The 15,746-nt window shown below is 40.8% G+C and overlaps 1 protein-coding gene across 2 annotated transcripts in view; it reads left to right on the top strand.

The window, feature by feature from the left end:
- The first annotated feature begins 2,609 nt into the window (after nucleotides 1–2,609).
- Nucleotides 2,610–15,746, top strand: part of LOC115218053 (peptidyl-glycine alpha-amidating monooxygenase B) — a 105,531-nt gene continuing 92,394 nt past the window's right edge. Inside the window, exons 1-2 of one of the 2 annotated variants that reach the window (XM_029787814.2) lie at nucleotides 2,610–2,756; nucleotides 13,105–13,359. In XM_029787814.2, coding sequence (XP_029643674.1) covers nucleotides 13,162–13,359 — 198 coding nt within the window. In that variant the 5' untranslated portion in view covers nucleotides 2,610–2,756; nucleotides 13,105–13,161. Of the gene's footprint in view, nucleotides 2,761–13,104; nucleotides 13,360–15,746 lie in introns of both variants that reach the window. The other variant, XM_029787815.2, reaches the window with a different exon arrangement.

Raw genomic sequence — 15,746 nt, 5'->3', positions numbered from 1 at the left:
CGACTTGAATTTCTTCTTCTGCGGAAGGAAGAGCAAGCCTTCTTCCATCATACTCTCAATTTTGGTCAATTTACGCCGCAGGGTCTCGGAGGAGATAGTGTTAGTTGAAGGCTACCAAACCTGCCATACACAGACAACTTCAGCTTTATATATATCGAGATTTCTTCTAATGAACCCCACCAGCTACCTTAGTTAACCATTCGCTTGTCCTCTCTATCACATGTGATACACAAGGTATATTTTCTTAGTGTCTACGCATCATATATAGTACTCATTCCCAATTTTGTTTTTGAACTGAGTACAGAATATTTTGGGACTTATCAAAGGAAAGTTTTATATTACCCAGAACTTATGAAAAAGGAGTAACCAAAAACATGGAGAGAAAAAATAATTGGCATTACATCGGTTATGATGGCAAGGGTTCCGGCTCATCCAATCAATGGAACGGCTTGCTCAAGAAATTAATGTGCAAGTGGCTGAGCGCTCCACAGACACATATACCTATTTCTTTACTACCCATAAGGGGCTAAACACAGAGAGGACAAACAAGGACAGACAAACGAATTAAGTCGATTACATTGACCCCAGTGCATAACTGGTACTTATTTAATCGACCCTGAAAGGATGAAAGGCAAAGTCGACCTCGGCAGAATTTGAGCTCAGAACGTAACGGCAGACGAAATACTTATTTCTTTACTACCCACAAGGGGCTAAACACAGAGGGGACAAACAAGGACAGACAAACGGATTGTCGATTACATCGACCCCAGTGCTTAACTGGTACTTAATTTATCGACCCCGAAAGGATAAAAGGCAAAGTCGACCTCGGCGGAATTTGAACTCAGAACGTAAAGACAGACGAAATACAGCTACGCATTTTGCCCAGCGTGCTAACGTTTCTGCCAGCTCGCCGCCTTTTTTCACCAGCTGGACGCGACACCAGTCCATCGCAGCGTTACTCATTTGTGCCAGCTGAGTGGACTGGAGCAACGTGAAATGAAGTGTTTTGCTCAAGAACACAACGCGTCGCCCGGTCCAGGAATCGAAACCACAATCTCACGATCATGGTGCTGGCACCCTAACCACTAAGACACACATACCCGTAACATAGTTCTCAGGGAGATTCAGCATGACACAAAATATGACAAGGCTTGACCTTTGAATCACAGTTACAACTCATTTTTGCCAGCTGAGTAGACTGGGGCAACATGAAATAAAGTGTCTTGCACAATGCACTGCTGAGAATCAAAAATAAGAATAGATATTTAGAAAAAAATACGAAAATGCTTTGGAAAAACAAAAGGTTTAATAATCAAGGCATTCTCCCATCTACATGTCTTTTATTCATTCCTTTCACTCCTTTACTTTCTTTCCTTTACTTGTTTCTCCACCATTTTTATTATCTCTTTCTTTCTCATCTCTATGTTTCTTTCATCACTCCCACTCTGCTACTTTCCTTCTTTTCGCCCCACTTCCATTACCTTATCTTCTTTTTTTTAGTTCCTTTCATCTACCTATTTCTTTACTACCCACAAGGGGCTAAACACAGAGGGGACAAACAAGGACAGTCAAACGGATTAAGTCGATTACATCAACCCCAGTGCGTAACTGGTACTTATTTAATCGACCCCGAAAGGATAAAAGGCAAAGTCGACCTCGGCGGAATTTGAACTCAGAATGTAATGACAGACGAAATACCTATTTCTTTATTACCCACAAGGGGCTAAGCATAGACAGACATGGGTATTAAGTCGATTACATCGACCTCAGTGCGTAACTGGTACTTATTTAATCGAAAGGATGAAAGGCAAAGTTGACCTCGGCGAAATTTGAACTCAGAACGTAGAGGCAGACAAAATACCGCTAAGCATTTCGCCCGACGTGCTAACGATTCTGCCAACTCGCTACCTTAGTTCCTATCATCTGCCATTAGTTCATTCATTATCACTGCTCTCTCTCTTACTTCTTTCAGTCTCATTCACCTCTTGCATTATTTCTCATCACTCTCTCTTATCTCTTTCAATTCCATTTATTCCTCCTGGTATTTCTTTAATTCCCATCACCTCTTATCTCTTTTGATTCTTCTTCCAGCCCACATTATTTCATTCCTATCACCCTTTATTTCTTTCAATTTCATTCACTCTACCCCTCCTCCACATTAATTCCTTTATTTCCATCTTCTTTCTTTATCTCTTTCAATTCCATTCACCTCACTCAGGTATTCATTTTGTCATTCTTACCAACTTCCTTCATTTCTTTCAAGTTCATTAACTGCCTCCCAACTCTCAATTATTTAAAAAAAATTTCACTCATTCCATCTTCCATATTATTATCAGTTTTCTTCCTTATATCAACTCCCTTCTCAACAGTTCTATATTTTCTTCATCGCCACCTCCAGCACCTTCCTCCATTTCACCTCCGACATCGCCTTCACCTCTACCTCCGACATTTTCTTCATTCCTTTTTCTTTCACCGCCACCTTATTTCCTTTTACCTCCACTTCCGACATTTCCTTCTTGCCTTTCACTTTCACCTCCATCATTTCCTTCATTGCTCTCACCTCCGCCTCCAGCATCTCCTTATTTTCTTTCACCTCCGCCTCCAGCATCTCCTTATTTCCTTACCGTCTTTCCCGTCCCCGTCGCCGCCTCTTAAAGCTCATGAATATTCATATACCGCCACCACGTGACCGAGTCGTCTGCCTTCTTCCAGATTCAACAACAACACAGGTCCGGCCCAGAACATGGTTGACTGTCGTAAGTATGTCGCCGTTATATTTAGTAACATACTGTTAGAGTCTTGGAAGGTTTAAAACCATATTGTTGACATTAATTTATCGTTATTAGTATTATTAAGTCGTATGTTGAAATAATTTCCCTCAACTTTCAGTGTTATGTGTTTTCTTCGTATCTTTATGGTCATGTTTATCTTGGCACAACTGTCATATATAATGTATACACGTGTGTGTATATATGTGTTTATACGTGAGTGTATGTGCATATATAACTATATATATATATATATATATATATATATATATATATATATATATATATATATATTGGTGCTCCAGCATGGCCGCAGTCAAATGACTGAAACAAATAAAAGAATAATATATGGTTGTGTATATGTTTATATTAATAAGGATCAGATCTTTATTTAAATTCCGATCTTATCAGGAGGCCAGCATGGGAATAAAAACTTTCAAAGCTAATAATTATTATTAAAACGATAATTTAGGGTAGGGATCTAAGAGATACACCAAGTCAAATTTTGGCTGCTATTTCCAGCGTGGTGCTATCTCTTAGATACCCTAAATTATAATTTTAGTTGTGTATATGTGTATAATACATGTATGCAGCTATGTTTGTGTGTGTGTGTATATATATGTGTAGTGCTAGGTGATATATATATATTATATATATATATATATATATATATATATATATATATACATATATATATACCCTTTTACTCTTTTACTTGTTTCAGTCATTTGACTGTGTCCATGCTGGAGCCTTTACTCGAGCAAATCGACTCCAGGACTTATTCTTTGTAAGCCTAGTACTTATTCTATCGGTCTCTTTTGCCGAACTGCTAAGTTACGGGGACATAAACACACCAGCATCGGTTGTCAAGCGATGTTGGGGGGACAAACACAGACACACACAAACATATACCCCCCCCCACATATATATATATGTATATATATATATAGTTAATCCAAACAAGAAAACACACAAAAAAAAAAAAAAACAACGCGAGGACGTGGAACAAATAAAGTATTATTGGACGCTCAGGAAAGAAGGGAAGAAGGAGGATTTAACGTCTCGAGCGGAGCTCTTCGTCGGAAACATAGGAGAAGGGAAGATAGAGGAAAAAAATCGCCAGCGGTACTCACGAGGTCACACATATATATATATACACAGTACATAGATGTATATATATATATTTATATATATATAGTACTGCTTATACATAAATTTCACACACATATGTTTACACAATAGAGTTCGAGGTACGGTTGTAAACAATGTGGGGGTCCTGATTAAGTTTTCCCTTCAGCCGAGGTTAGCCATATCAGGCAGACCTGTAATCCTGTCGTGACCAACCTGTTTTTAATTAAAATTTTTCCCCCAGTATTACGTTCCTCTGCACCACATTATCGATTATGTGTGTGTGCGTTTTGAAAGATGGTAGGATGTGATAAGAGGGGAAATTTGGCTGCAGTTTTTAGCACGTCAAACGTCTCTGTCGGGCTTTCATTCAACTGGAGTCCTGACGTCACATACCCGCCTACGAATCCATTCATAATTCGTATATATATATATATATATATATTACTGGGTACTACTTGAGAACAGTGGCCCCGGTGCGCGCACTCGCGTGGTCGCGCATCCGCGCTAGCTAGTCGTGACTAGTCGATCCTACAACGACTACCTAGCGAAGTAAATAAAACACAAAATAAATAATATTTTTACACAAAGTAAATCATTTTTGTTAAACAAACTAAATAACGCTCAAAAACACAAAGTAAGGATCGACTAGTCACGACTAGCTAGCGCGGATGCGCGACAACGCGAGTGCGCGCACCGGGACCACTGTTCTCAAGTAGTACCGAAGAAAAATATACTAGAAATCGAGTAAAGTTGTTTGGCTCCCATCTGGAATAGCCCTGTGATTTAAGGACATTCCATATGTGTCCATCGTCTTTTTTGGCGGTATGTAGATTATTACTCGATTAAATAAGTACCATTTACGCACTGGGGTCGATATAATCGACTTAATCCGTTTGGCTGTGTTTAGCCTTTTGTGGGCAGTAAAGAAATAGGTATGTAGATTATTACGTTATCTAACGTGTTCTATTCCTTGTTATAAGACTGTAGGGTTGATTTGAGGGAAATTTAGATGTTGTTTCTTGCGGGATGATCTATCACGTACAGTCTCTCTTCGTTGGCTCGTATCATGAAAGTCGGGTAAAATTTAAACGAAAAGTAGAAAGAGTTGATAAAAATTCGACTTTGTAGAGGAAGGAAAAGCGAGTTTTATCTCTTTGAATCAGAGCTTGAAGAAATAATGAAAAGTGTATTTGGAAGTCAGTGTGAATGAATGAACTCCACTACTTCAATCATAGTTCCTCCTTACCTGGTCGAATAATGTTGTTCCACTATACTGTATTCATATTTGTATTTACGAACGTATGTGTGTGTGTATACGTATGTAAGAATATGTGTTTGGGTACTTGTGTCTATACGTATGTATATGTGTGTTTATACGTATATGTGTGTCTATACGCCCCTATATCTGTGTGTCTATACGCACGTATATCTGTGTTCATATACGAACATATGTGTGCGTAAAAGCACATATACACACGATATACGCACGTTTGTGTGTGTGTATATACGTACGTATATATATGTATGTGTGTGTATATATATATACACACACATATACGTACGTATATATGTGTGTATATGCGTACGTATATGTGTGTGTATATGCGTACGTATATGTGTGTGCATATGCGTACGTATGTATATGTGTGTGTATATGCGTGTGTGTATGCGTACGTATGTATATGTGTGTATATGCGTACGTGTATGTGTATAACTACGTATGTCTATGCGTACGTATGTGTGAATATTTACGTACGTATGTGTGAGTATATACGTACGTACGTGTGAGTATATACGTACGTACGTGTGAGTATATACGTACGTACGTGTGAGTATATACGTACGTACGTGTGAGTATATACGTACGTATGTGTGAGTATATACGTACGTATGTGTGAATATATATATACGTACGTATGTGTGAGTATATACGTACGTATGTGTGAGTACATGCGTATGTGTGAATATATATACGTGCGTATGTGTGAATATATATACGTACATATGTGTGAATATATATACGTACGTATGTGTGAGTATATACGTACGTACGTGTGAGTATATACGTACGTACGTGTGAGTATATAAGTACGTACGTGTGAGTATATACGTACGTTCGTGTGAGTATATACGTACGTATGTGTGAGTATATACGTATGTATGTATGAATGTGCACGTCGGTACGTATGTGTGAATGTGTACGTACGTATTTGTAAATATATACGTACATATGTGTGAATATATACATACATGTGTGAACATTTATGTACATATGTGAGTGTATGTGTTTGCAAATATGTACGTATGTATGTGTTTGTGTGTATACGTATGTATGTGTTTGTGTGTATACGTACGTATGTGTGTGTATACGTTTGTACGTATGTGTGTGTGTATGTACGTACATATGTGTGTGTCTACGTACGTACGTGTGTGTATATGCGTACGTACGTATGTGTATATACGTACGTATGTGTGTGTGTATCTATGTACGTTCGTACATGTGTGTATGTACGTACGTACTTGTGTGTACGTACGTACGCACATATGTATGTACGTACGTACATGTGTGTGTATGTACGTACATGCATGTGTGTGTATGTACGTACATGCATGTGTGTGTATGTACGTACGTGCATGTGTGTGTATGTACGTACGTGCTTGTGTTTGTATGTACGTACGCACATGTGTGTGTATTTACGTACGCACATGTGTGTGTATGTACGTACGCACATGTGTGTGTATGTACGCACGTGTGTATGTACGTACGTACGCTTATGTGTGTCTATATACGTACGTATATGTCTACATATACGTGTAGGAGTGTTTGTGTATACGTATGCATATATAGGTATGTATGTGTCTACATGTGTATATATATATATATCATCATCATCATTTAGCGTCCGCTTTCCATGCTAGCATGGGTTGGGCGGTTCAACTGGGGTCTGTGAAGCCAGAAGGCTGCATCAGGCCCAGTCTGATCTGGCAGTGTTTCTACGGCTGGATGCCCTTCCTAACGCCAACCACCCCGCGAGTGTAGTGGGTGCTTTTTACGTGCCACCCGCAGCTGGCAAACGGCCACGGACGGATGGTGCTTTTACGTGCCACCGGCACTGGGGCCAGGCAAGGCTGGTAACGGCCACGAACGGATGGTGCTTTTTACGTGCCACCGGCACAGAGGCCAGTCGGGGCGGCGCTGGCCACGGCCACGATCGGATGTTTCGCTTACTTGTCACCGGCACTGGTATCACAGCTGCAATTTCCATTGATGCTGATCGACTTCGATATTGGTTCTGCTTTCTGACATCTGATTTGATTTGGTTTGATTTTTATTTTGATTTTCACTTGCCTCAACGGAAGGAAAGGTATGTGTAAGTCGACTGGCTACATACCAGGTAGAGGCCACGGGTTATGGTCTCACTAGTCTTGCCGGGTCTTCTGACGCACAGCACGTATTACGTGTGTGTGTGTATATATACATATATATATATAATTATTAATTACGATACATACATTTATTATTATTACATATAATTTACTTTCTGAAGTAGTTTTGTAAGACAAAATTTTATCTAATAGTTAGGAGTTTTATTTGTTACGTATTATTACATTTAAGTAAATACTTTTAATATTAATTGATATTTTGGTTAATTCTGTATGTGAGTGTAAATTTAACTCTCTATATATACTATATATAAATTAATAATATTGTAAGTTTAACTAATAGGTGTGTATATATTTGAACCATTTTCTATTTTTAATTCTTGTAGTCATAGTTTGTAGTAGCATTATTATGTATATAAGTTAGCATGAAGTTTTTTTAGTATATATCATTTAATTAGAATATGATTTAACATAGATGTTTATTAAATAAATAAATAATTTAATTTAATGTATATAGATTAGATTATAGTATTTTAGTTTCACTTAATGTATATTTTGTATTTTTTATATATATATTTATTTTGTTTTAATTACTTGCTTTTGAATTTTCTAGTAACGATATATTATAGTTTGTTATTTTTTTCTTGTATAAGTTAAAATTTATTTTCATAGATGTAATAAATATTTGTATCTATTTCTTCTAGTTTTATTTATACCACATTTTTAACGAAATAAATTTTATAAATAATAAGTTCTATGTATTAAGGATAAAGATTTAGTTAGCAGAATATATTAAGATATTTCGTGTTTGTATTTTATGATATATTATTGTATTTTGTTCGATTTTTATATATATTTATATTTTCTTACAAGATTATAAACATATATTTATTTATTTAATTATTTTATTGTTTTTATCTTGGACCTGAAGAGTGACTAAATTTAAATTGAATTGATTTTACTGTTATCAGTTTGAAAATATAGCCATAAAACACATGTAGTCTTTTTATCAATTATATTCTTATTATATACTTTTTATTTATTATTTTGTACTTAATTATTGGTATATGTTTTATTGTATATTTAAGTGAAGACTATTGAAAAGGTTGCAAGACGCAACGAAAATTTTAGGAAAATAAAAATAAGGAATAAGTGGAAATTTTATCAGTGAGTGTGTTAAATTATAAGGCACAAAAAGAAAATGACTCTCCCCAGATACAACAGAATATTTATATATCATCATCATCGTTTAACGTCTGTTTTCCATGTTAGCATGGGTTGGACGGTTCAACTGGAGTCTGGGAAGCCAGGAGGCTGCACCAGGTACCAGTCTGATCTGGCAGTGTTTCTACAGCTGGATGCCCTTCCTAATGCCAACCACTCCGTGAGTGTAGTGGGTGCTTTTTATGTGCCACCAGCACAGGTGCCAGGGGATACTGGCAATGGCCACGATCAGTTGGTGCTTTTTACGTGCCACTGGCACAGGTATCACAACTACAATTTCCATTTGATCTTTATTTTGATGTTGATGTACTTGACTCAATAGGTCTCCTCATGCACAGCAGGTTGCTTATGATCCAAGGTAAGCACAGCAGGCCATCCTGCAATCCAAGGTACTTTGGATGGGCTGGGGCTGCTATGTGAAGCTGGTGCAGGAAACAGCCATGAACTCACATTATTTGTCGGGTCTTCGCAGTCACAGCATATCTCCGGAGATCTCGGTCTTTCGTCATTGCCTCTGTGAGGCCCAATGTTCGAAGGTCATGCTTGACCACCTCATCCCATGTCTTCCTGGGTCTACCCCTACCCCAGATTCCTTCAACTGTTTGGGAGTGGCACTTCTTCACACATCTCTCCTCATCCATCCATAATACATGATCATACCAGTGCAAACATCTCTCTTGCACACTACATCTAATGCTTCTTATGTCCAGCATTTCTCTCAGGGCGCCCACTACTAACTTGGTCACCTAGGTAGTGGAAACTATCAACTACTTCCAGTTTCTTCCCCTGGAGTGTGATGGAATCTGTTTTCTGAGTATCTGTGATGTCTATTGTCCCTGTGCATCTGCCGCACATGAAAGCTATCTTCTCGGTTAATTTTCCTTTGATGTTGCTGCACCTCGTATGTGCTGCTACGCCAGTCATTGGGTATGACAGTGTGGGTGACTAGGCCATAGCCCACACCACCAGATGTTTTAAGCATCTCAGCACTAGGGAGCTGTCAATTGGGATAGCTGGTCCGTTTACTGGGTCAACATTTGGCAGGCTCTCCTCCTCCCATTCATTCTCCAAATTCAGCAGTCTTTCATAATGGTTTCTCCAAGCCTTTTTCTTTTCAGAATCATTAAAAGCAAGTACAACATCATCAATGCGGACACATTTCTCTCCTGTGACATCACAATTTTCTCTTACTCACTGTCTTGCAATCCGAAATACCTCAGTTCTTTGGTCCTCAACTCACTGGACATTGGCAAACGTCTTCTTTTCTGCTTCACTCTTGGCTATGTATACCTGCCGCCCAGCCTCCCTTTTGGCTACATGGTACAGTTCCCTGCTACCCCGATCCTTCCAGGCTTTCCAGGCCTGTTTCTTTGCTCCAATGGCTTTGTCTACTGTACTATTCCACCAACACATAACTCTAGGTCTGGAAGGGACTTTTCACCAACCACAGACTTGGTATGTGGCACTCAGCAAGCTTTCCTAATAAGTAGGAAGGCAGGCAAACCACAAATCCCTTCAGGTAGATTTCCCTGCTTGATCTGTAGAAAAGGCGTAGGTAGAAACTCTATAAGATGTATCCAGTGTATCCAGTGTAAGCTATGGACACATAAGAGGTGCAGCAATATCAAAGCAAGGCTAACTGGGAAGATAGTTTTTGTATGTGGCAAGATGCTCAGGAGCAATGAACACTGAAAATGTGTAGAGAACAACTTCCACCACATTCCAGGGAGTAAAACTAGAAGTAGTTGATAGCTTCCGTTACCTAGGTGACCAAGTCAGTAGCGGGGGAGGGTGCACTGAAAGTGTAGCTGCTAGAATAAGAATAGCCGGGGCAAAGTTCAGAGTGCTCTTACCTCTGCTGGTAACAAAGGGCCTCTCGCTCAGAGTAAAATGTAGATTGTATGACGCATGTGTGCGAACAGCCATGCTACATGGCAGGCAAACATGTGCCGTGACTGCTGAAGACATGCGCAAGCTCGCAAGGAATGAAGCTAATATGCTCTGATGGATGTGTAATGGCAGTGTGCATACTCGACAGAGTGTAAGTACCTTGAGAGAAAAGTTGAACCTAAGAAGCCTCAGATGTGGTGTGCAAGAGAGACAACTGCACTGATATGGCCATGTGGTGAGAATGGATGTGGATAGCTGTGTGAAAAAGTGCCACACCCTAGCAGTTGAGGGAACCTGTGGAAGAGGTAGATCCAGGAAGACCTGTAATGAGGTGGTGAAGCATGACCTTCGAACATTGAGCCTCACCAAGGCAATGACTAGTGACTGGGACCTTTGGAAATATGCTGTGCTTGAGAAAACCCAGCAAGCCAAGTGAGACCAGAATCTCGTGGCCTATGCCAGGGGTGTAACCAGCCCACTTATGTGTACCTTTTCTTCATTGGACACTAAACTCTGCTTGCGAAGACCTGTTGAGGCAAGTGAAATCGAAATCAAATTTGATGACTGGCATACATGCTAGTGGAGCGCTAAGAGTACCATCAGAGCGTGATCGTTGCCTGTGCAATAAACTGGCTTCTGTGCAGGTGGCACATAAAAAGCACCATTTGAGCGTGTCCGTTGCCAGTACCACCTCGGAGTGGTTGGTGTTAGGAAGGGCATCCAGCTGTAGAAAATCTTCCAGATTGAGATTGGAGCCTGGTGCAGCCATCAGTCAAAATCGTCCAACCCATGCTAGCATGGAAAGCGGACGTTAAATGATGATGATGATGATGACATGAAAGTATGGCTGGATAGTTAGAAGCTTGCCAGCTTTGATCTCACTGTATGCCATCTTAAGTATAATGTGTTCTTTTTGGTCTTTAGTTGACTTGAGCCTTGTGAGTGAAATTGGGTTACCAGTATGGAAAGCTCATTGGATGGGTTGTAATTACAATTAAAAGGGATCATCCCTACTTTAGCCCTTTGTCATGCTGATTATCCTTTAGTTTTGTGTTAAGGGTACAAAGTATCTATGGAAGACATTGCTACCCACTCTATAATTCTGTGTGTATGTTATTTTGTTGATTAAATACTTACCAAAATTGATGGTGTCCCCCCCACCCATTTTGAGCCAATAAGAGGAATGACTGGGCCAAGCATTAGAAAGCTTATGACGAACATGCTTGTTGAATTTTGATAGTTTGTTGATTTAGGGATTTAGGAACATTGCCTAGCCATTAAAATCTTTGAAACGTTGTATGGAGAATCAAAACATATAACTTCAATAACTTTGAGCCAGTATAGGCCAAAGCCATGTCAACTTAATAGCACCACCTGGTGAAGTCTTTTAGTCATATATGGGGACCACGGAGTGGTTGGCGCTATACTCACGGAGTGGTTGGTGTTAGGAAGGGCATCCAGCTGTAGAAACACTGCCAGATCAGACTGGAGCCTGGTGCAGCCTCCTGGCTTCCCAGACCCCGGTCGAACCGTCCAATCCATTCTAGCATGGAAAATGGATGTTAAACAATGCTGATGCTGATGATGATGGTGGTGGTGATGATGATGATGATGGGGGGGGGGGGCACCACGGTCCACTCTAACAAAGAGTTATTATTGTTGGAGACATATCCAGGTGTAGAGGTTGGTCTGGGATTTTAAAATGTCATCAAAACAGTGCAAAAGCTGTGACAAGTAGTCTCTGCCATCATGGAAAACCATACTGGTTGGGGTTCAACAGATTGTCTTCAAGGAAGTGAGTTATTCACAGAGGGAGAGAAATCAAAGAATAAAAACCCAAACCAACAAATATTAAACTGGTGAGGATAGCAACATGGTTACTTTCTTTTTCTCGTTTGAAACAAAACATCTGTGTTTTTCTATCAGATGTGGTATGCAAGAGAGACGTTAGCGCTGGTATGGACATGTACTGCAGATGGATGAGGAAAGATGTGTGAAGAAGTGCCACTCCCAAACAGTTGAAGGTATCAGGGGAGAGGTAGACCTGGGAAGACATGGGATGAGGTAGTCAAGCATGGCCTTCGAACGTTGGGCCTCACAGAGGCAATGATGAAAGACAGAGATCTCTGGAGATATGCTGTGACTGCAAAGACCTGACAAATAATGTGAGTTCATGGATGTTTCCTGCCCCAGTTTTGCATAGCCCCAGCCCATCCAAAGTACCTTGTATTGCAGAACGACCTGCTGTGCTTGAGGAGACCTATTGAGTGAAGTACATCAACATCAAAATAAATATCAAATGGAAATTGTAGTTATGATACCTGTGCCGGCGGCACGTAAAAAGCACCATCTGAACGTGGTCGATGCCAGCGCCCCCTTGACTGGCTTCTGTACCAGAGGCATGTAAAAAGTACCAGCCGATCGTGCTGCTGCCAGCCTCCCCTGGCACCTGTGCCGGTGGCACTTAAAAAGTACCCACTACACTCACAGAATGGTTGGCGTTAGGAAGGGCATCCAGCTGTAGAAACACTGCCAGATCAGACTGGAGCCTGGTGCAGCCTTCTGGCTTCCTAGACCCCGGTCGAACCGTCCAACCCATGCTAGCATGAAAAACGAACGTTAAACGATGATGATGATATGTATGTTTGTATGCTTGTATTACCGCCTCCTTATATAATTCAACTTTGTAAATGATTTACTTTCACAGGTACTGAATTAAAATTCCTTTAGCTGCCCAGCTGGAAGGACCCTTTCCACAGTCACTATGATCTCAGTTCTGCCGCATGCCTCCTGGCTGTTGGCTTTGTTGCTGCTGGTCTGCACTTTCCTAAGTACCATTACTACTCATGTGGTCTCAGAGAAAAATACTTGTTTAGATCCAGTGACGAGGAAGGTGAAGAACCTTGAGGATTTAGATCTACAGAAAATAACAATCTCTATGCCTGGAGCAAGACCGTCTAAGGTGAGTATGATTTCTCAGCCTGATCTCTTAATTTTCTTGATATCTATTTATTGTCATTATGTTTTAAGGGGAACACTGAAACAACAACAGCAACTACTACTACTGCTACTGCTGCTGCCGCCGCCGCCGCCGCAGCAGCAGCAGCAGAGTAGTGGCCACCTGTTCTTTCCAAGATACAAAGATGGTTGGTAGATGGTTCCATTGCATCATGTGAGGACACAGCTCTTCCCATCCTACACTCTATCAATTCTATTCTACTTCAAGATTTTGTTAGACCTCACACATTCTTCTTTCTGTACATTAGCAACACTTATAGCAACACAAACTGTTTCCCCTTTATATAACTTCTTTCACTACAACTGTAGGCTCTACAGCTCTGAATTTAACTATATATCTCCTCTATCCAGGCCTACTAGACACATCTGTCTTGTTTTCTTTTTATAATCCCTTTTGTTTTTCACTAAGCAGATTTGTCATCCTGTTACAATTATCTGCTGACATTAACCTACAAATATTCAAACTAAGCACAACAGCATCAGTCTTATTGTTTGTGGGGGCTTCTTAAGATCATAAGTTCTCCCTTCCTCTGACTAATGTATCCTTCAGAGAAGGAAACAGTAATAGTTCTGCAAATTTCATCTGTTTTATGTGTGTCATCACCACCATCATTTAACGTCCGTTTTCCATGCTAGTATGGGTTGGATGGTTTGACCAGGGTCTGGGAAGCTAAGATGCTGCACCAGGCCCCAGTCTGATCTGGCAGAGTTTCTGCAGCTGGATGCCCTTCCTAATGCCAACCACTCCGTGAGTGTAGTGGGTGCTTTTTACGTGTCACTGACACAGGGGCCAGTCAAGGCAGCGCTGGCATCGGCCATGTTCGGATGGTGCTTTTTACGTGCCAGATGAGGCTGGCAAACGGCCATGATCGGTTGGTGCTTTTTACGTGCCACCGGCACGGAAGCCAGTCATGGTGGCGCTGGCATTGGCCACGTTCGGATGGTGCCTTTTACGTGCCACCGGCACAGGGATCACAGCTACAATTTCTATTAATTTTTGATGTTGATGTACTTGACTCAATAGGTCTCCTCAAGCACAGGGTCGAAATGGTGTTTCTTTACTTTCCACCTGCACAGGAGTCAGTCCAGCGGCACTGGCAATGGCTGGGTGCCAGTCATAGGATTTGGTTCAATTTTGATTTCACTTGCCCCGACAAGTCTTTGCAAGCAGAGTTTAGTGTCCAATGAAGGGAGGTTGGCATGGGTGCCAGTCGTCGGATGTGGTTCGATTTCGAATTCAATTTCGATTTCACTTGCCTCAACAGGACTTTGCAAGCAGAGTTTTGTGTCCAAAGAAGGAAAGGTATGCATAAGTGGGCTGGCTACATCCCTGGCAAAAGCCACGGGTTATGGACTTGCTTGTCCTGCCGGCTTTTCTCACGCACAGCATATTTCCAAAGGTCTCAGTCACTAGTCATTGCCTTGGTGAGGCCTAATGTGTGTGTGTGTGTGTGTAGAATTTTGTTTGAGAAAATTTGTGTGAACAAGTGTGAAATCTGAAATGAAAACTGAGACAGGCATTACAAAAGAACTGACATGTAATTCATTTTAGCTTAATATTTTGAGTATAAAAAATAACCCATTTTAAGAAGAAGAGAGAAGTGGGTGATAGTAAATTATGATTAGGTTTATAAATGCTAAATAACAAACCTGGGAGGAGTTGAAAAATGAAATGATATCAAGAAACTAAAGAAGAAGGGAATACATCAGGTATACCTCACCATAGAACAGCTGATTGTAGATTTCCTAATATTTTGTACCATAAGGATGAGAGATATGTTATGAAGTATTCCAAATTGGAATCATCATCATCGTTTAATGTATGCTTTCCATGCTAGCATGGGTTGGACGATTTTGACTGAGGGCTGGCGAACCAGATGGCTGCACCAGGTTCCAATCTTGATCTGGCAGAGTTTCTACAGCTGGATGCCCTTCCTAACGATAACTACTCCGAGAGTGTAGTGGGTGCTTTTTACGTGCCACCAGCACAGGGGCCAGTCAGGTGGTTCTGGCAATGACCTCGCTCGAATCTTTTTACACATGACACCGGCACAGGTGCCAGTAAGGCCATGTTGGTAACGATCACACTCAAATGGTGCCTTTTTACGTGCCACTGCATGGGGGGCCAGTCAGGCAGTACTAGCAATGACCACGCTCGAATCTCTTTACACATGCCACCGGCACAGGTGCCAGTAAGGCGATGTTGGTAACGATCAGGCTTGAATGGTGCCCTTTTACGTGTCACTGGCACGGAGCCAGTCAGCTGCTCTGGCAACAATCACGCTCGGACGGTGCTCTTGGCACCCTACTAGCATGGACACAAGTGCCAGT

Source organism: Octopus sinensis, linkage group LG12 (assembly GCF_006345805.1).
Source record: "Octopus sinensis linkage group LG12, ASM634580v1, whole genome shotgun sequence".
Taxonomy (NCBI): domain Eukaryota; kingdom Metazoa; phylum Mollusca; class Cephalopoda; order Octopoda; family Octopodidae; genus Octopus; species Octopus sinensis.
The sequence above is the reverse complement of the archived record's forward strand: the minus strand, read 5'-3'. Positions and strand labels throughout refer to the sequence as shown.